Source organism: Tiliqua scincoides, chromosome 4, assembly GCF_035046505.1.
Source record: "Tiliqua scincoides isolate rTilSci1 chromosome 4, rTilSci1.hap2, whole genome shotgun sequence".
Lineage (NCBI taxonomy): Eukaryota > Metazoa > Chordata > Lepidosauria > Squamata > Scincidae > Tiliqua > Tiliqua scincoides.
The window spans coordinates 162,623,464-162,644,148 of NC_089824.1; the positions used below are offsets into that span (position 1 = coordinate 162,623,464).

Genomic DNA, 20,685 nt, shown 5'->3' on the forward strand with positions numbered 1-20,685 from the left:
CACGCCTGTAAGAAACTAAAAGATGTATAAAAGATGTTAAAAAGGCCATAGAGTCAGAAGGCTTGTGTAAACAACAAGGTCTTCAGGCCTCGCCGAAAGGTCTCGAGGGAGGGAGCCATTCTCAAGTCAAGGGGAAGGGAGTTCCACAATGTTGGTGCCACTACTGAGAAGGCCCTATTTCTTGCCGCCGCCCCACGTACCTCTTTAGGCGGCGGCACATGCAAAAAGGCCTTCTCTGATGACCTGAGAGGACGAGCCGGATTGTATGGGAGTAGGCGATCTCTAAGATAGCCTGGCCCAGAGCAGTATAGGGCTTTAAAGGTCAAGACCAGCACCTTGAATTGGGCCCGGAAACGAATGGGCAGCCAATGTAGCCCCCGGAGAAGTGGACTGACAGAGTCAAACCGCCTAGCTCCAGTGACCACACGGGCTGCCACATTCTGCACTAATTGCAGTTTCCGAACCGTCTTCAGGGGCAGCCCCACATAAAGCGCGTTACAATAATCTAACCTCAATGTCACCATAGCATGGATCACCGTGGCCAGGTCTGCACGATCCAAGTATGGCCACAGCTGGCGCACTAGCCGAAGCTGCGCGAAGGCCCCCCTGGCCACAGCCGCCGCCTGGGAGTCCAGGAGCAGCTGCGAGTCCAGGTGGACCCCCAAGCTGCGGACCTGCTCCTTCAGAGGGAGTGCAACCCCATTCAGTGCAAGCCGATAATCCAGCACCTGCATCGAGGATTTCCAAACCAGGAGAGCCTCTGTCTTATCCGGATTTAATTTCAGCTTGTTAGCCCCCATCCAGATCCTCACTGCTTCCAGACAGCGCTCCAGGCCCTCAACCGCCACCCTGGAGTCTGGAGGAAAGGAGAGATAGAGCTGGTGTCATCAGCATATTGATGACACCCCACTCCAAACCCCCGGATGACCTCTCCCAGTGGTTTCATGTAGATATTAAATAGCATGGGGGACAGAATTGAACCCTGCTGCACCCCGCACTACCTTTCCAATTATATATAACATGATGGTATTATTCATACATACCAAGATTATCACAATTTTGGTCACTACTGTCAAGCTCAGCTTGTTGCCCCCCTAAAGCTTGATGCCCGGTGCAACTGCTACCCCCTGCACCTCCTTAGCTATGCCACTGTTGCCTGCTGAGCCTCCTGTTTGTTGTGCCACGTTCTTGGTCTTGCTGCCAGGCGGCAGGGGTCCAGGGTTCCCACAAGTACCACCAGACACCACCTGAAGTACCACCACTAGTACCCACACCACTGGTTGAGTAACACTGTGCAACAACATTCACGCACCATCTTGACAGTGCATAAAACTCTAGAAACATAGTACTGGAGTAGTAGATGGCTGGTCATCAGCAAGTCACATTTATTTTCTCACGTGTGTAATTCTAACACAGAGCTGCATTAACATCTACATAGCCCATAGAGAAAATTCAAACAAAACACACTTTAAGATTTCAAATACTATTGTTCATGGTGGTAATTATAAAAAGATCACAACAAAATCATAGTCCTCACAAAAATATTGAGCCACAAATGACTAATTCTCACCTTTCTCACAGGGAGATATTGTTCTTGGCACAGACAATAAAATAAATGAAAAGTTTAAATATGATTAGAGATGCTTGTTTCCGGTGAGTAAGATAAGATAAGATTACAGCCTAAATCTCACAATGAGTTTACTTCTGGGTAAAATAAATAACATCATTTTCAAACACCTCTAAGTATGACCAGTATTTAAAGGCCCTCTGGTTTTAGAAAGTCAGCCAAATACTTTTTATTGTTGTATCTCACCTGAAGGAATTAGGAGAGAGAGGGCTGTGGCTGATGCTGACTTGATCACTTTATTGACAGGCCGTGAGGTCCGTTTTTCTCCGGACTCCCCAGAGAGTAACCGATGTCGGGCTCGCCGCACTGCCAAGTCACTTATGGCTTTGGGAGTAGTAAATTCTGGGCCCTCATTGCTATTACTGCGATTGCGCTGATCAGAAAATTCTGCAGGGCTTCCAGCTACATTTTCAATTAAAATAGATTAGAACCATAGGGAATTTCTAACAGTCTGTTCCCCTGCAGGCACATATTTGAAATCAAAGTCATGTTTACACACAGTCCAACCATGAACTTTCCTCAGAAGCAGACCCAGGCCCTGAAGCCTTATTTACAGATACATTTAAGCAGGGGTGTTATCTCAACAAAATTACCAGTTTTCCTTTTGCTATAAAAACATATAATTAAGCCAAAGAAAAGCTTTCTTCAAGTTTTTTTAAAAGATAAGTCTGCTATAGTGTTGAAAGTTGTACAAGTCTGAGACTGGGGGGGTTAGGACGGGGGTTGGTGTATGATTTAAAGAATCTAACAAGGTGCAGTCTAAGAAAAGTACTAATTAATTTCACTATCAACAAAAGCTGTTGTCTTGAAGACTACAGCTGTCCCCTGCTTCCTGTCAAGATGTTCTGCAATATAAACTGGCATTATGAAGTAATATTTGGTATTTTTAAAATAGGCACAACAGAAAGCCAAACCAGCTTTTTATAGCTGCAGCACAAAATCTATCATTGGCCCATAAAACTGTGCAACTCCAATGTGGTAAGCAGTAGGCTGGTATGGACAATCTTCTAATTAGGTTTGGCAGTGTCAAGAAACTGTTTCATGTAGGTTTTTACTAACCTTGCAATAATGTTAGGATAGCTGGGACTCCTTGGGTAAGATTCAGGTAAGAAAGTTTGGGTTCATTAGTAAAGAGAGGATGAAAACCTTTAGAGAAGGGAACTTTGCTGCCTCCCTAGTGGATGAGATCTGAAGGAGAGTCTAGTATTGTGAGTGAGAGGTATTGTAAGTAAATTATTTCTGACTAAAGAGTTAGATTATGTTAGGTTTTTTATCTTTCCTTTGTAGCTGTTTTCAGGAAGTCCACAAAAAGGGTTCTGCCTTTGCGGGGGAGTCCTGTAGGTTTGGGAGCCTCCTCTTATTGTAGTGCTTTAGCCAACTGCATATTTGGATTATGTTAAAACCTTTTTTTGTTAATGATCTTAATAAACTCTGTGTTCCTTACTCCTTTTTGTTTTGGTCTTATTGAGGTATCTGGGAACCATTACTCTCTTCCTTTATAGAGAGAGGAACTAAAGAGGACCCATTAAATAGTTTATGTCATAAGGAAGGGGGATACAGCCTAGGGAATCCCTCTAGTGATCCTAGTTCTTGGACTGGTGGCAGTGGGGTAGCTACCTAGGGGGTATTCCCCCCCCCCAAGACCCTGACAGACAGGTGAGCAAGATGACGACTTCCTGCCAGACCATTTTGGGTGCCTCTCCTGTTTCACAGATCATTGGACATCTGTGTTTGGCTGTAGCATGTGAATATGGTTTATGTGTGCAAAATCCAATGCACATTATTCCAAACTGGACAAGTTATTCATAATGACAACTGCATCACTCAGATTACAGAGAACTGGTCAAATAAAGTCTAATATTATCTTAGTGCACTCAGTGGAGACAATGTTTCCATCCCCATGGGTATGTACCTGTCAGTGTTGAACTGCTGACATTACTGACTGTTGAAGAGGGCGTTTTTAACCCATCATCATCCAGTTTCAGTTCTCGCTCCACGGGCTGTTCGGGGATTGGCAGAGGAAGCCCTTCCCGTGGCTGTGCCACAGGCAGCAAGGTCCCATCCAGCTGTTTCTTTTTTCCTTCTTCCTCAGCTGAAATGGCAAAACGGGGCATGTCGAGGAGCCCAGAACAACGCCGACGAACAGTCAGTGGTGGGCTGGAGTCACTCTCCGTATGAGAGGATTCAGATACTGAGAGATGTTTACGTAGTCTAAGGGGAAGAACATAACACATTGCCATCAATTTATTCTGCAATAAAGTTTGTCATTTCAAGATGCTAACAATTGTTAGCAATGCACAGGCACAATACAGTTGAAGGCAAGAATGGGCAATCTATTTGCAGCATGGGAAGAGGAAAGAAGTGGCTGGGCAGCGCCTCCTGACAACTGAGTTGGTATCTTAAATGCTGCCCCCCCCCCAAAAAAAATAAAAAATGGTGATGTGTCAGCCTCTGCTCTTCCTGCTTTCTGGACTGGAAAAGAAAGGGATGGAAAGGAAGTGTAGAGGAGAGGAAGGTGGTGGATATGCTCTATCCCAGTACTCTCCTCTGAACTTCCTTTTCTCTCCAATTCCTTTCTGCTTTTTCAAATACAGGGAGTGGGGGGAGGAGAAAGAGGAGACCTGGCGGTGAGTGAGTGGGTGCCTCCCTCCAATCTGCCACCTGAGATGACTGCCTCAGTTGGCACCATGGATGGCCTGGCCCTGGTGGGGGAGCAGAACAGAAATTCAGATTCAGGCTAGGTTTCATGCTACTAGAATTCAGAAGCCGCTTGCAAAGAGGGCAAGGTAACTGTGTGTTTTTGCCCACTGACCAAAATGTCATTGGGTTAAGACAGAAATGAAATTGGCTGGTTTAAAGAGATCAGAAGACCTCTTGTATAACAGCTTTGATCTTTCTCTGCTTAGTTAGCTAACCTGGAAGAGGTATTAAAATTTTTACAAAACTCTTGATCTCCTATGATTTAGGATCCACCTCCACACATATCCCTCACTACCTTTGTTTCCCCCATGTATTTCAATGCATGAAAGCTGAACTATAAGCGAATGCTGCATTTCAGGAAACATTTTATACTGGAGCACTCGCATCACCATTCATACAGCGCTCTTGAGGTGTCACATATTTTATCTCAGTAATTTTTATAGAAGTCCTATAAATTAGGTCAGTATTATGAACAGTGAAGCTTAGGAAGTTTTACTTGCCTAAGAGTCACCCAGCTTATTTACAACTAAAGCAAATTTTGAAGCAGGGACTTATTAGTCCATACCCCTGGGCACTATGACAACAAAGAACCCCTAAAATACATAACACCATTGGAAAGTCCAAGTGAAGCACTTGTTTTTTCTATTACCCATTATTTTTCTATTATACATCATACAAAAAGTTATGCTGAACAGCCACAACAGATGCATTCGAAAGTTTCCATGTCATTTTCCACTCATTATTCCATTAAGACAAATTGATTATTTTGGTAGGTCTGAAGGTCAAGTTATTTTATTCTTGCTTTGATACATATGCAGGGCAACTATGTTTATTAGGCCTGCAATTCAAAGTTCATCCACTGAAAGTACTAACTTGAACAGGATTTAAGCAGAATGGATACAGAACTATGGAACTCTGTTACTCTACACCTTCTTGGTAGTAGGCACAGAATCAAGTAGCCCCATTGCAGGGTTACTTTCCTCACAAGGGGAAGAGGACAAAAGTCCCCTTCTCCCAAGGAGGCGGTGGCTTCCTGGGGCACATTGGATGCCACGGCCACCATTTTTGGCACCATGGCAGCCCCGCACTCCGGGCAGCTCAGGATTGGGCTGTTCAACTCTTCTCTGAAAACACTTCCAACAAGGTAGTTTTGCAAAACCTCTGAGCTGTATTCATTGTAAGTCAATATATATCTGGGAATGCTTCACATCATGATTAAAAATATCAAGACATGGTTGATGTTCATCCACTAACTTTTCCTCTTCCCCAAAAGCATTTTCTACCCAACAGACACAGGAAGAGTAGTGAAAAACGTAAAGCCCAATCCTAATGGGGCTGCCTGTGACATGATACAGGGGCGCTGAAACAGCTGTTGCTGTACCCTGTGGGGGCAGAGTGGTAGCTGGAGGTCTCCTCGAGGTAAGGTAGCATGAGTTCCCTTATAACGTGTAAAGCCCCAGTTTGCCCAGTTGGGCTACTCGAATCTGGACCAGTTCAAATGCTGGCACAGAAATGAGTAGCCCCATGTAGTGCTTTCAGGCTAAGGATGTGATTAGGATCCGGTAGATGCCTCCTTTGCCATCCATGTCCCTGAGCCTGAACCACCCTCCTTCTGCCTATTTTCACCCCCTCTCTGCCTTCCCCTGCTCTTTCACTACACCAGAATACCTTCCTGCTACTTGGTGGAGAACTTACCAGCAATGGCTCCTGGGGCTCCTCCAACCAGCATGGAAGCCCAGCACCCACCAGCGCCTCCTTCTTTCTGACCACTGCAACATGCCTTACAGCATGTTTACAACAGCCATCTCTGGGGTAGTGCGTGGGAGACCAGCACTGGCCCAAGCTGATAACATCTTATTTAGAAAGTATGATGAGCTCACATTTCAGGAGACCCAATCACCCAACTGCGATCTCGACTCTTCAGGCCACCAAGGCTATCTAGTCTATCATCCTTTTCTTCACTCAGGCTACGTTTTGTGGGTGGTGGTGTTTTCCTTTCTTCATGGATGGAAAGACGTTCCATGCTGCTGTACACCTACAAGTATGGTCCAATTCTTTATTAGCTTGTGGAAGATAATTTTGCATATTTCTTTAAATCACGTAGCATTTCTCTACTTAACACCACTGAAGTGCTGTACTTGGCAAAATTCTTTCATTAGCTGTTGCAGCCTCCAGGCAAGAAAAATAAGGTGGTTATTTGCATTAAAACAATGCATTCTGTTGTGCTGACATTGGTAAGGCTCTTGTTTACAGATTATATTAAAAACAACAGCAGCAGAAATTTTAGAAAATAAGACTTTGCTATTTTAATACTGAGGGTAAGGTGCCAGTGTCAAGCAGTGGGATTATCTATTTCTAAAAATCAACTCAGTCAATCCAAAGTTTTTTTTAAAGAAATCCTACCCCCTACTGACTAATTTGCTTAGTCAATCAACAGCCTCAACAACTGTTTTACAATGACATTTTAAATCATTGAACAGTGAACAGGAGGGAGAAAAAAGAAATCCATGTTTATAAGACTGAACTCAACCGAGAACCTGATTTGCATATGAGACTGATGAAAACAACATCATTAAAAATTCACAACATCAACAGGATACCTATTAATAAATTATCTGGCTGAATTGTCAAACAAGATTTTCAAAATATAATGAGTCTTTCATGCCACCCTTACTACAAATGCATGTTCGCTTGCAACCAGCTCAGTTTTGCAGAACTGAGTGTGTAAGTCCTCCCAAAGTGTGTATGGAGGTGGTTCATTTTGCACCTCATTTCATGCCCATGACCAAGGTCCAAACACCACAACACAAAGTATTAGCAGTTTTGAAGAGCACACACTCTCTCTTTATTGAATAGCAACTGGATCAGAACTGTGGCAGGGTGGGGAACAGAGGTTCAACTCTATTCCCTTAAGATTGGGTCTACCTGGTTGCAATTAACTTGGAAAAAAGCTCCAATCAATGTCAAAGGAAGCATTTGAGGGATAAATAACAGCAAAATTGGGGCTATCTAGAGGAGTGTTTCCCAAATTGTGAGTCGGGACCCACCAGTGGATCATGAGGCAATTTTTGGCGGGTTTTTGAAACATTAAAAAATCATTGCAAGCACCCTTGCCCCATTTTAACTTCCTACCCCCAATTAAAATGTCACATTTTCCCATTTTCTCTAGTAATTGGCATGCCATAGATCATGTCTCAATCCAGTTTCAGCCTTTGTCTGGCCTGGAAGAGGAAGAGCCAGTTGCTTTCCACTTCAGCCTTCCTGGTACCCTGGAAGACTGTAAAGGTTTTGGGGAACAGTCCTTGAACTCCATCTCTACAGAGAGTCTAGCTAACATCTATACACACATACTGTATGTAAGACCACTAGCAGTCTTGGAAGCACAGGATCCCAATTAGTAGTAGTAGTAGTAGTAGTAGTAGTAGTAGTAGTAGTAGTAGTAGTAATAATAATAATAATAATAATAATATTTCTTTCTAGATCTCTTTTTTTGTCTAATGTGTCTCAATAGATTTTTTTAAAGTGGGTCCTGCTGCTAAAAAGCACAGGAAACACTGGTATAGGGGATTAGGTTGAAGTCTCTCATCACTAGCTCAACAAAAACTAGCTCACCAGGGCTAATAAAATTCACATCTGGTCCAGAATATCAATAGAAGGGGGCCATATCCATGGATATCACATCGCAGTTTCAGTTAAGCATGGATTGGGACTGAGTCCCACCCATACCCACCCCCTCCAGAGGCTTGGGGAGCTCTACTACCCTTGCCTACAGAGGGTCTTCTTGAGTCCAGCAGAAGCCACATGCATCCATCCACAGTCTTTGCTGGGCTACAAAGACTGTAGGAGGTGAAAAAGGTCACTTCTGTTTTTTTGGGTTTTTTTTTTTGAAGATACATATGGCCTTTGCTGGGCTCAGAAGATCTTCCAGAGGTGAAGGGACCAGAGCTTTAGGGTGGGAGGAGGTGTCCCCCTTTTATCCGTGGATTCACATATCTGCATGGGTTTCTGGAACGGAACCTCCATGTATATGGGATACGCCACTACACCACTTTCAGGCTACTTCAGATAGAAGTTAGTACCTTTTTAAAGAGGTACTAATTTTCTTACAATGTATGTCACAATGTCCAATATTGTGAGAAGTGACCTCTACCCCCTCATTATCACACATTTCCTTATATTTCGCTGATTTTATGCATATTTGCCAACTGACAACTGATACTAATTTATTTGTTTGGTAACAGGAGAGGGGAGAAAGAAGAATTTTGCAAAAAGGAGGAACCCGGCATCTAGAACAGGGGTGCCCAAACCCTGGCCTGGGGGCCAATTGTGGCCCTTGGGGACCCCCAATCTGGCCGGCAGAGAATCCCCAGTCTCCAATGAGCTTCTAGCCTTCCAGAAGACTTGCTAGAGCCTGTGCTGGTCTGACGCGGGGCACTTAGCATGAGGCTCGACTCTCAAACGAGCTGCGGGGGCTCCCTCTGCTGCTTGCTGTTTCACATATGGTCTTTTGAAGGCCTTGAGCTATCACAAGACCTTCATTCATTCATATAAGTTCCATCTCTAATACAGGTCATCCCTCGTTATCCACTGGGGTTCCATTCCAGAACCCTAGTGCTGCGGTTCTCACACTTAGCACTGGGACCACTTTTTAGAGTGAGAATTTGTCAGGACCCACCAGAAGTGATGTCATGACCGGAAAGAACATCATCACGCAGGAAAATTTTTAACAATCCTGGGCTGCAATCCTACCCACACTTACCCAGGAGAAAGTCCCACTGACTATCACTGTTAAAAGAATATACATAGCAGCTTGTTAAAAGTACAGGTCTGTAACATTTTCCCAAATGTAGTCACATACCATGGTAGCATCAAGTTTAATATATTAAAAATAAAATACTGCAATGAATGGGGACCCACCTGAAATTGGCTCACGACCCACCTAGTGGGTCCTGACCCACAGATTGAGAAACACTGCCCTAGTGGATAAAAAAAATCCATGGATAAAAAACAGTGGAAAAATAGATTTAAAGACCCACTTCCAGGTTTCTTGCCCCTCTGTTGCTCCTAATGGAATAAGGTTGTGCCTCGACATCTGCAGGGGTTTGATTCTGGGACTCCTGCTGATACCATAAAATGTGTTAAATAAAAGTAGTTTTAAAAAATTAAAAAGTGCGTCCCTTTACAACTGCGGTTTAAAACAGCTTTTCTTACTGTCGTAGAGAGGCAGTCAGCAATTAGAAATGGACCCCCGGCCTTTGCCTGGCTCAGTTGAAGAATGGAATGATCACTTGCATGACTGTCTCAAAAAAACAGTAAGAAAAACAGTTTTTTAAACTGTGATTTTAAAGGATTTTTCCCCCTTCTCCAGGGATCAGCACATTCCTTCTCATTTGCAGTGGCCACTCGTGTTGAGATACACCCATGTATAAAAATCAGTGTATAACAAGGTTGGACCTGTATATTCATTTATGCAAAATAATGTAAATTTATTCAAATTTTAAATGTAAATTAATTCTTTTTTTCTCCGGCCCCCAATACTGTGTTAGAGAGATGATGTGGCCCTCCTGCCAAAAAGCTTGGACACCCCTGATCTAGAAGATAGATATGAAGATTAGTACCAGAACCTACTGAAATGAAAATCAATTTCACAAGGGATCTTGGTACATTTGTATCCTAATAAGAATGAGAAGCTAAGTATTTCTCTTTGTGAGAGAATACTTGTATGCTATAGCACAGAGGCAAGACAGCAAAAGCTGATTATCATTCATGGCCAGTGGGGGGAAAAAAGGCCCATGAATTTGTGAAAACTCTCTGAGTGTCCCATCAAGTTCTTGGGCATTATTTAAACTGCTGTTGCTACTTAAATTTAAATAATGCCCAACAACTCGTTCAGCCAAGAGTATAACTCCAGGGTTTGCAAGTTCTTCCCATTTGTTCTGTAAAGCAGGATATATTTTAAGGATGCAGAATATTGATAGCACTCTTTGAGCTTGCACATGTTGTGATAACAATGGCTTCACTGATAGCAGGAGAGTTGCTTCTAATTTAAGTTGCAAGAACAGTTTAAATAATGCTTAACAACTTATTGGGCCAAGAGTGTAGCACAGGCAGGAAGGCTGTCAAAGAGTTAGCTGCTTGCTGCTACAGCTGCCAGTGCCACTGACAACCAAAACAAGCAAGGAGGGAAGCAATCGAGCCTTGGCCCAGGCTTTGCCCTGCCTTGTGACTACATGTGAACTACAGCCATAAGGGTCTCATAATCTCTATTTTACAACTTTGTTTCTCAAAAAATAATTAATAGATTACTACTGTGATGTTGCTTCAATCCCATCGGTTAGAACTGTGTTGGGTACAGAGCCCTTTCATAGATAGCTGCAGGACATATACGTTGCCTCCTAAAAGGACTTGCTTCCACGCAGGTTAAAGATCATACAGCCCTTCATGTCATTTTGGTTACAAATATGCTCAATTCTATTCATTTGGCCAGCCTACATACCTTGCTAAATCTTGGTGAACATGAAGAGAATTGCCGAATTTCCACATGATCATCGTCATTCGTGTCTTCCTCTTCCTCAGAATCTAAATGCTGGTACCGCTCTGAACGAGCTGAAAACAAAACAGATTTGAGTGGAAGTATCCCATAAAGGAAGGGAGCAGTTTTTGCTTGATATACTTATGAGCAAGTATTCAAAATGGGATGAAGGACTTTCCTGATATTTACGAACCAAAAATCAGCAAAAAAAATTGGCTTATTCTTAGAGTAGCCAATTTTCTCCATCATCAAGTGTTTCTCAGGCCATATACCATAGAAAGATACCAGAAGTCATTACAAAGGTACAATCTTTGAACGTTTAAAACAAACAGAAAAAGATAGAAATACAGCTCTTGTCAGTCTACCATGACCATAAAAAAAGATACTACTTCATATATAAACACAGAAGTAGAAATTTAGTTAACCTTACTATAATCTACTACATCTGTACTGAAGTACATTTTGATGCCATTTTGCTATCACAGGTCTGGAGAGACCACTTATCTTGTTACCACCTAGTTGGTATATTGAAAACTCTGTTTTCAGCTGGCAGAATATTTACATTCAAAGTAGCTAAGACAAAAATCTACTCAGTTCATCCATGATGACAGAACATTGGAACACATAATACAGAATGTCCTCTATTATACCTTCAACACAAATACAATGGAGTTGGTTGAAAGGGATACCCCTACAACACTTGCCAAACTGCAGGGGCATCTGTTGGAATCTGAAAAGAGTGAGAGCTTCTCTTACTCAAAAGTTAAAGTTACTCATTTTACCAAAGCCTAATGGGTAGTTTTCATAGCCAAGGTGGAACTTAACTATTGCATACAAAGGAAAATTTTCAAATTGACTAGCATGCACAGGTGGTGTTGAACATATATTTCTCAATCTATTTTTATATGTTAGTTTTACCACTGACACCACAGATCAGGAAAATTGCTAAGAACTGAATTATTTGACATGTGTGCTCCTCTGAAAAGAGATATATATTCATTGATTCACTTGCCTTTCAAGTAGTGAAAAGGATGCCAAGGGGGGTAGCCTCTAATTTATTAAAAATTTAGTAAAAGATCATAAGATACATTTTTATTCATTAACTTTTTAAATTATGGTTTTCACAACCTTTTTGTAAACACTATCAGAATAAGTGCACTGTAAACAACATACCAGTAGAACCATTAATCAAATCCTTCTTTAAGGTGTGTGGTGTGTTAAGCCAGAGGCTCTACATATAACATAAAACTTAGTTCACATAACTGGGAGCGTGCAATTCAATTCACAGTGGAGAGACAAGCAAAAAGGAATGATTGTGACCACGTGCAGCTGCACATAGTTGCAGCCCTATTTACTCAGAAGTAGACCTATTACTTTCCATGGGTTTATTCTTAAGTAATGGTGTACTTAATTGTAGCCTGGGACTTTGTTTCAGATAGAAACGAGGATTACATCTTGGTGTTTTAAAAACCAGACTCCTAAACTGAGGGGTGTATAAAATTCTTTGAAAATGACTTACCAGGAATTGTTCTGAGGCAGCAGCAAAGAGGTGGCATTTTACCTTCTTCTCCAAACTGGAAGGGAGTTGAAGGGGCTTGTGGGAGTTGTAGACTTTGTAAGGAGTACAGTTCTGCACTTCCATAGCAGCATACAAACTACAATTACCTTAAGTGCCTTCACTTCTCTTCCTGTTTGAAGAGGAAGCTAAAATGGCTGCCTCTGAATACTATAAATTATTAATAAAATTTCTCTTCCACCCCCTGTGTCCTGCCTCTTAGCCCAATTCCACCCACTCCCCACTTGACTAGACAGCTGCTAAGCTTCCCAGAAGCTCCTATAAGCTTCTGCATCACTTACTACATTAACCCATGTACAAGTGGACCCAGGTTTTCAGGAATAAATTTGTTGACACACATAAGAGTACATGGTAAATGATAGCCCAAGGATGAAAGGAATGAAACTAGCTTCTCAGGGCAATTGGTGCAATAGAAAATGTCCTATCCTATATGCTCGCCAACCAGGTCTCCAACAATGGAGGGATGTAGAGTTTCCATAAATGACGTGTTTACTCAGGGAAGCAGAGTCACATTGGAGAAGGCAGTCCTTTAAATCAGCTATACATCTATAATTGTTAGTAAGTAGAAACCCAATATTTTGTTGGCAGCCTTGCTGTATTAGCAAGATTTCTTAATTTTAAACTTCATTTTTTAACTTCAAAGAAAAACCCATCTTTTTCTGACTTTTTAAATGCATAAAATATATCAAGCAACTGAGGCCAACAGTTAAATAAAATTAATCAGAAGACAGAATGCAATCACCCCCAATGCTAGCAACTGTTCCTCCTACTAACTTGGCAAAGAGGCACTGTTCCAAATGCTGTTATTAAATTTAGCAGGGGGAGATCAAGTGTCTCTATTCAATCTTAGCATAATATCTTTTCCAGTGGCTGTTTGCCAGTGTTTCTTCTATTGCCTTTTAAAAACTGTAAGCCCTTTCAGCATAAGAAACTCTCTTTTCATTTATTTTGCTATGGGTGTGTCCACATGCATACACATATCAGTGTGTACACACACACACACACACACAGCAATAAATATTCTTAAACATATTTTATCTTTCTAGTGCTTGTTATACTTCATACACTTCCAGGGTAAATCCTACTTTTTTCTTCAAGCATTCTGCTGATTCTCTTTTCTTCCCTTCTCCACTAGTTCTCAAGTGACAAAAACCTTTATTTTCTCTGCACCAAAGATGGTGAGAAATGACTTTCAATCAATAAACATCAAGTCCTTTTTGACTAGTGATCTTCATTCAACATAAACTAAGCCTTCCCAATTCCCTCTGCTACTCAAGCTCCTGTATCTCATTGGTGTTTTCTTCTTTAAGCCTTCCTTTTAATCTCTTTTAAATAAAACTAGTGCAGTACAAAACAAGAAAACCAAGAACAACAGTTCAAACCATACAACATCAACCTATTAACTGTTTACTGCTACTACAGAGGAACAAACAGGAGGAAAGGAACAGATAAAATGTATGGGCCAACATTCAGACATATAGGAGGCCTCCTGCATCCGCGGATCCCATATCCACAGTTTCAGTTATCTGCAGAGGGGCCCCATCCCCCAGAGGCAAGGAGAACTGTGCTCCCCTCGCCTCCAGAGATTCTGCTGAGGGCCCTCATAATGTCTTTTAAAGACATAAAAACATTCTGCAGAAAAATCAGAAGTGACTTTTTTTGGTCTAAACCAGGGGTGCCCAAACCCTGGTCCCGAGGGCCATTTGCGGCCCATGGGGACTCCCAATCTGGCCCGCAGGGAGTCCCCAGTCTCCAATGAGCCTCTGGCCCTCCAGAGACTTGCTGGAGCCCCTGCTGGCCCAACGCAACTGCTCTCAGCATGAGGGCAACTGTTCAACCTCTTGTGTGAGCTGTGGGATGAAGCCTTCTTCAACTGCTTGCTGTTTCATGTCTGTGATGCAGCAGCAGCAGTGAAGGAAAGGCCAGCCTTGCTTTGTACAAAGCCTTGTACAAATAATTGCAAGACCTTAACTCATTCATATAAGTTCAATCTCTAATATATTCATTTATGTAAATTTATTCAAATTTGAAATGCAAATTATTTCTTTCTTTTTTTTTGCCTGGCCCCCAAAACAGTGTCAGAGAGACGATGTGGCCCTCCTGCCAAAAAGCTTGGACACCCCAGTCTAAACGGCCATTCTGAGCCCTGCAGAGGTTGCAGGTGGACACGGTCGGCTTCTGCAGAGATCAGAAGAGCCTCTGGAGGGTCGGGGCATCCCTTGTGTCTGCAGTTTCAGCTATCTGTTGTGGGTTCCGGAATGAAACCTCCGCAGATATGAGGGCACACCTGTACAGGCAGTAGCACAGGAACAATGAATGTTCATCACAGAAGAACATTCTTATTTTTTCAATTATGCCAATTTGCAATGCACAAAATATTTTCAAATCCATTTCAGTCAAAAACATCTTACCTAACTGATGAGAAAAAATACCATAAATTTACTCACAAATACAGAAGAAATGTGTAAACTTTTATTACTACAACTCAGACACCAAAATACAACATTGGGATCCTATGGTGAATCACAAGGATGCCATTTTTCGCGAAGGAAAACACATGTGGTTGACTTCTAAATCATGAGGATGGATAAAATGGCTCTGAGTAAAGTTTAAAGTTGTTTATGGCTCTGTTTCATGAAAGGTTTGTGAACTATTGAGGCAAATTTGACACAATTTAGAAAAAAGTTTTAAAAGTATACGTGTTCTGTTCCTTACTGTCAAAGTAGCTTGTATCATCTTCAGATTCTAACTGTGGAATAAATTCTGCTTTTTGCCGGAGTAATCCGTTCCAGTCTAAGTCCTTGAAGAACCTGTGTTGTTTTACCTCAAAAGCACTTCCTGAAATGACAAAATTGTGAGGATTTTTAAAAATCTTGTTGTAGCAAGCACAGTCCAATAGATAGAGAGCTCACCTCAGAACTGTACTGAAAACCATAACTAAAGACAACTCAATAACATTCAGCTTAGTTTTCTCACAAAAATGATGCAAGGATACAGGACACATGTTGGTAATATCAACTTGCTACTACCCTGAATTTTAGGAACAGATAAGAGTAGTAATACTAAAAGAGAAAGAAAATGAGGAAAGTGTCTTGTCACCCATTTTCTGAAAATAATGTAGCTGAAATTTTGGGCCTCAGCATTATAACTAATTGAAGCTCCAAAAAAATCTGCCTGTCCTGCCTGCATGTGTATACACACATACAGAGAGAGAGAGAGAGAGAGAGAGAACACACTATAGCATATGCTTACTATATTTGAGGGAGCAGAAACCTCAAGGGCAATGCTATGTCCATATCTCAAATGGCTGAGCAAGTGAATATTTCAGAGTGCGTAAAGCTTTAATGGCAGTGGCCACTGAAGTACAGGAGTCAGGGATAGAAACCTGAAACTTTTACACTGCTAAAGAGTGAAGCTGATTTATTTGTCCAAGAGAGTCTACCCTTCAAATAGCTTTATCAGTTAATCCTAGAATTTGCTAAAACAGCAAGGAAGTTGTGAGATGCAATGTTCTGATAACTGTAGCACTTTAGAGAATGACGAAAAACATATTCTCCATATGCCCTTCTGCCCTTCTCCATATCCTTCTGCCACAGAATCCTTTACATGGCTTTTATCATAGAAAGAGAGAACAGTTAACTCACAAAGAAGACTTGAGTATATGGCCAGCAAATAATTCTTCTTTGCAATAAACTGGTATTTTTCTTAGCAACTTGTGTTTGGTGTTCCAAAGTTTGTAAGCAACTAGTTTTAAAGAACAAGTTTGTACCTGTTCCCAGTCTTTCCATAGGGTTTTGTCTGAGAAGTTTACCAATGAGGTCCTGCGCATCTGGTGGTAAGGCTTCATCTCCTTCTGGCCAGGCAATTTCATCTATGGAAAAAAAGCTGATAGGATTAGATTATCTCACTTCAGAGGCCTGTATCCAAATTGCAAACATATTCCCACCTCCCATTGTAGCCTTCAGTGCTCCACCCCAAGTCACTCCTAAGAGTCAGGGGATCTCCAGAATGGTGTGGAATATGACACAAGGGGCTGAAAGCAGAACAGGTGCAAATTTGAGCATAGGAAAAGTGGTATAGACATCTTTTAAATAAACAAATAAATTAGGGACATCTTCCTTGTATGGAAAGTAGTAAAAGTTGTATATAAAAATGATGATTGGAGATTGACAACATAAAGTTGTTTATTTGCTAATGCTACAAGCTTTCAAGCCCAGTGGTGGAGTGCTTTGAGACAAAAAAGAAAATAGATGTAGGTAGGTATATCAAAAACCTGGTGCAACAGAGAGAATCAGTAAGATAAGGTTATACACCTGGATTCAAAATCTATTGAAAGGACAGGAAAGAGCATATAGCAGGGATTTTCAAACTGGGGCATTGCGACGCCCCAGCCTAGGGTCCTGGCCTCTGCCCCCTTAAGGGGTGGGGCAGCAAGGAGGCAGCCATGAGATCCCCAGGATCGCGTCACTCAGGGGGCTGCAGCGGCTTGGCTGTACTTACCAGAGCCTCCTGCAGCCTCCTAGGGGTGCGGGGAGCCCTGCGCGACAGACTGCAGGGCTCCCCAAAGCTTAAGTAGTAAATGTGGAGCGATCGCGCTCCACTTCTGGTTTTGCAGAGGCGGGGTGCAATGGATCCACTTTTGCTTTCTAAGCTTCAGGGAGCCTTGCAGAAGATCGCGCACGGCTCCCCGCACCCCCAGGAGGCTGCAGGAGGCTCTGGTAAGTACAGCCAACCCCCTGCAGCCCCCTGAGCAACATGATCCTGGGGATCACGTCACTGCTTTCCCCCCATCCCTGCAAGAACTTCGAGCTGTTCAAACTCTCCGAGAGAATCTGAAAACCGTTGGCATATAGGGTTGGTGTTTCTATAAGTTGCAGAAATTGGAGTCTTCAATAAACCAGAAAGTTTAAGAGAAAATAACTCCTCATAGAGCAGTGGTTCTCAAACTGGTAGGTCGTGACCCACCAGTTCGTGTAACACTTAGTCTCCTTAATGGGCAAGGGAAGGGGAGGTGCAGGAGGTGCGTGGAGCCCTGCGCAGCCCTCCCCGACGCCTGGAACCTACAGTCAAAGCGGGCGCAAAACACTTCCATTTTGCAGGAGGTGCTTTGCGGCCGCTTTGATTGCAGGGTTCCAAGAGTTGGGGAGCACTGCGGAGGGCTCCCTGCACCTCCTGCAGCCTGCTGAAGCCCTACATTGTACAAAGTAAGTGCAAAGCACCCCCCTCGACCTCCCTTAGTGCCCCCTGGGGATTGCGTCACTGCCCTAGCCCCTCCCCCACAATAACTTACTGAGGGAGTAACACTCCCTTAAAGTTTGAGAACCACTGTCCTATAGTAATCAACATGGGTGGAAATACCAGGTTCAACAAGTAACTTAATACTGGAAATGGTCCAGTTCAGTTTTCACACAGAACCAGTTTAACTGTGTTTCTGCACAAAACTCAACAGTTCTCGGTTCACCACCCAAAACTCACCCCCTCCCCAAAATATGAATGAAGTATATTTAAAGTATCTGGTTTAGAAAGAAAACAAGATTTGCCTTTCAAGAGTAACTATCTTCAAAAAAGACTGTTGAGAAAAGAAAATTTACTGTGATGTCCAAAACCCAACAAACCCTGCCTTGTTCTGCTCAAGGTTTGCAGGTCAAGCCATTTATTTATTATAATATTCATATACTGCCTTTCTCAAAAGACTCAAGGCAGTTTTGCACAGGCAGGGTGAACATAAATCCATTTTTCAATAAGATTTTTACAAATATTATTCCATGAGACAATCTCACTGGACCTCAATTTTTCAAGGTGTTTCCCTTTGTAGTGCTTCTGTCATCTTGACTGCCAGTTCTTGCACTTTGCAAGACTCACAGGCACGTCACAAATAGCCTTGCAAACCTTGAGTTGCAAATCATCGACACTTTAGAGACAATGGTGAAATATTTGATTCTGAATTCTAATGTTCATAAGCAACAGAAGTAATCCAAATAGCATGGAAGTGCATTTGTAACATGCATCATGTAATGCCGATGAACTAAGCATTCTTGGAGCTCTTCACAACACCTGTTGATTAAAAAGACAGGATACATACCACTGATAACTTGTCCAAATAACTCTTCTGGTGTATCACCGAAAAAAGGAACGCAGCCAACGAGAAACTCATAGAGGATAACTCCCATTGCCCACCAGTCCACAGGTTTTCCATAACCCTGCCGCAAAATCACTTCTGGGGCAATGTATTCTGGAGTCCCACAAACCTGAACAATAAAAAGAATGTAATTCAGGCTCTATTTTATTTAAAAGCATTCCGCATAGCTTGTGGTAAGCAGATCTTTCCTTGTGGACACATCCCTAATAATGGTACTCAATATTATTAAACTGAAAAATCCACAAAGCAGCTTCTCAGTAGTAGTAGTTATTATTATACTGCTTTTCAACAAAAATGGTTCACAAAGTGAAGTACATAGTAAAATAAACAGTGAGTCATATGAATTGCCTTGCTTTTCCTGGGAAGACACTAAAGATTCAGGAATAAAGTTCTCAACTTAAACAGTTGAAGCTGTTTGTCACAAAGAAAATACTTCTTTGAAGATAAAGAACACAAAGATGTCAGAGCTGGTTCTTCCATGAGGACAGGTGAGGCAATCACTTCAGGCAGTAGACTGGCAGAGGTGGCAAACCGCCCTCCCCATCTGCCTCCACCTTTGCCAGGTACTTCAGTTGATCCCCATCGTGCCTGCCTAACCTAGCCTCCTTTGTTCTATCATCTGCACCAGTAGCAATCCTTTTTCCCACTTCTTTCTTCCAGCAGAAGAGGGAGTGTGGAAAGGAAGAGAGTGAGAGTAGATCAGAATTGCCCTAGAGCATCTTCTGGAAGACACTTCCTCTTCCGCTTTTCTATATTTTCCAAAGGGCAGCAGGAGAAATATGATGTGGTGGTAACCACTGTGGCCAAAGCTAGAGAAGGTAACAATGAAAGAAATGGCAGGAAGGTGGGCACACACAATCAAGCAAGGGGTGACAATGATTACAAACTGCCTTGGGAGGGTCATGGGGGGGGGTTTCCTTGAGCTATCTCTGACAGATGTCTCACAGTTCCACAGGTCTGTCACAAGTTATACTATCAAAGTATTAACTTTCACAAAACGTTTTAAGGATAACATAGATATAACCAGGATGAACCTAACCTCATATGTTAGTTAACATTCTGGCATTCTGTCAAGCATAACTGTATCCTATCTGTAATATTTTCAGACAAAATTGGATTTTATTATGAGCAGGGGCATTCTACCCACCAAGCTACACAGCTTGAAGCTGAGCTTCATGCAGCTCTGACCTCAAGTGAACCATTAGTTAGTGATGATGTATGACATCATAGCCAAATGCTGGAAAACACTCTACCATCCAGCAAATGAAGGGGTCCATGCAATTGCACAGGACTGTCCATGCCTGCACTATTTTGGATCAAAGCCACCCATGCCACAAAATCAGCACCAAGCACACTTTTGGGAAACACTTTTTTGAATCTATAAAGCACAATTTATGCATTAATTCCCAGAGGTTTCAGAAAGATAATTCCAGCTTGCCTGCTTATCCAAGAATTCTCTGGCATCTTTCTCAATGTGCCCTTCATACAAGTTGGTTGTCAGGCTCATCAAGCCAATTTTAGAGAGCCCAAAATCAGTTAACTTGATGTGACCCATCGATGTTATGAGAAGGCTGAAAAAAGGGGAAACAAACCAGTACTTAATACTGCCATTTATTCAAACTACTATAAATAGTTAATGACAGTTCTATACTATTGTTCTGTACCAAAATATCTGATGACATGCTGTTATTTCAGTGTCTCACCATCATACAAGGTAAGTTGTTGTGGAAGACAGCTGAAGAGACAAGTTTTATCCAATGTTTCAATGCAGCAAGGTTTAAAATATATGCTCACATAAATTTTACAAAGTATTTTTATATACTTGATATTATGAAATCCATTGATAAAGAACTAAAATCACCATTTGACTGTCCTGTATCTAACTCAATGCATATAGCATAAATTGAGGTTGTCACAGGCTGCTAATATGTGAATTTTCACTAAATGACAGAACCCCAGGTACCTCAGAAACAAGTTGATTTATTCAGTAGCATGAAATATGGATGTTCATTTAGAACATGTACAGGTCATATTCTTTGTTAAAAAATTAAAATTGGTTCATAGTATCACAAATACAACATAAAAATAATAATGAAAAATCCATTAATATA

At 41.9% G+C, this 20,685-nt stretch overlaps 1 protein-coding gene across 3 annotated transcripts in view; it reads right to left on the bottom strand.

The window, feature by feature from the left end:
- MAST2 (microtubule associated serine/threonine kinase 2) overlaps nucleotides 1-20,685 on the bottom strand; it is a 217,493-nt gene that overhangs the window by 13,276 nt on the left and 183,532 nt on the right. For 2 of the 3 annotated variants that reach the window (XM_066626695.1, XM_066626694.1), the window contains 8 exons: nucleotides 20,013-20,145; nucleotides 18,518-18,683; nucleotides 16,205-16,306; nucleotides 15,151-15,273; nucleotides 10,824-10,933; nucleotides 6,208-6,362; nucleotides 3,540-3,838; nucleotides 1,814-2,029 (listed from right to left, as the gene is read on the bottom strand). In XM_066626695.1, coding sequence (XP_066482792.1) covers nucleotides 1,814-2,029; nucleotides 3,540-3,838; nucleotides 6,208-6,362; nucleotides 10,824-10,933; nucleotides 15,151-15,273; nucleotides 16,205-16,306; nucleotides 18,518-18,683; nucleotides 20,013-20,145 — 1,304 coding nt within the window. The remainder of the gene's footprint in view (nucleotides 1-1,813; nucleotides 2,030-3,539; nucleotides 3,839-6,207; nucleotides 6,363-10,823; nucleotides 10,934-15,150; nucleotides 15,274-16,204; nucleotides 16,307-18,517; nucleotides 18,684-20,012; nucleotides 20,146-20,685) is intronic. The other variant, XM_066626696.1, reaches the window with a different exon arrangement.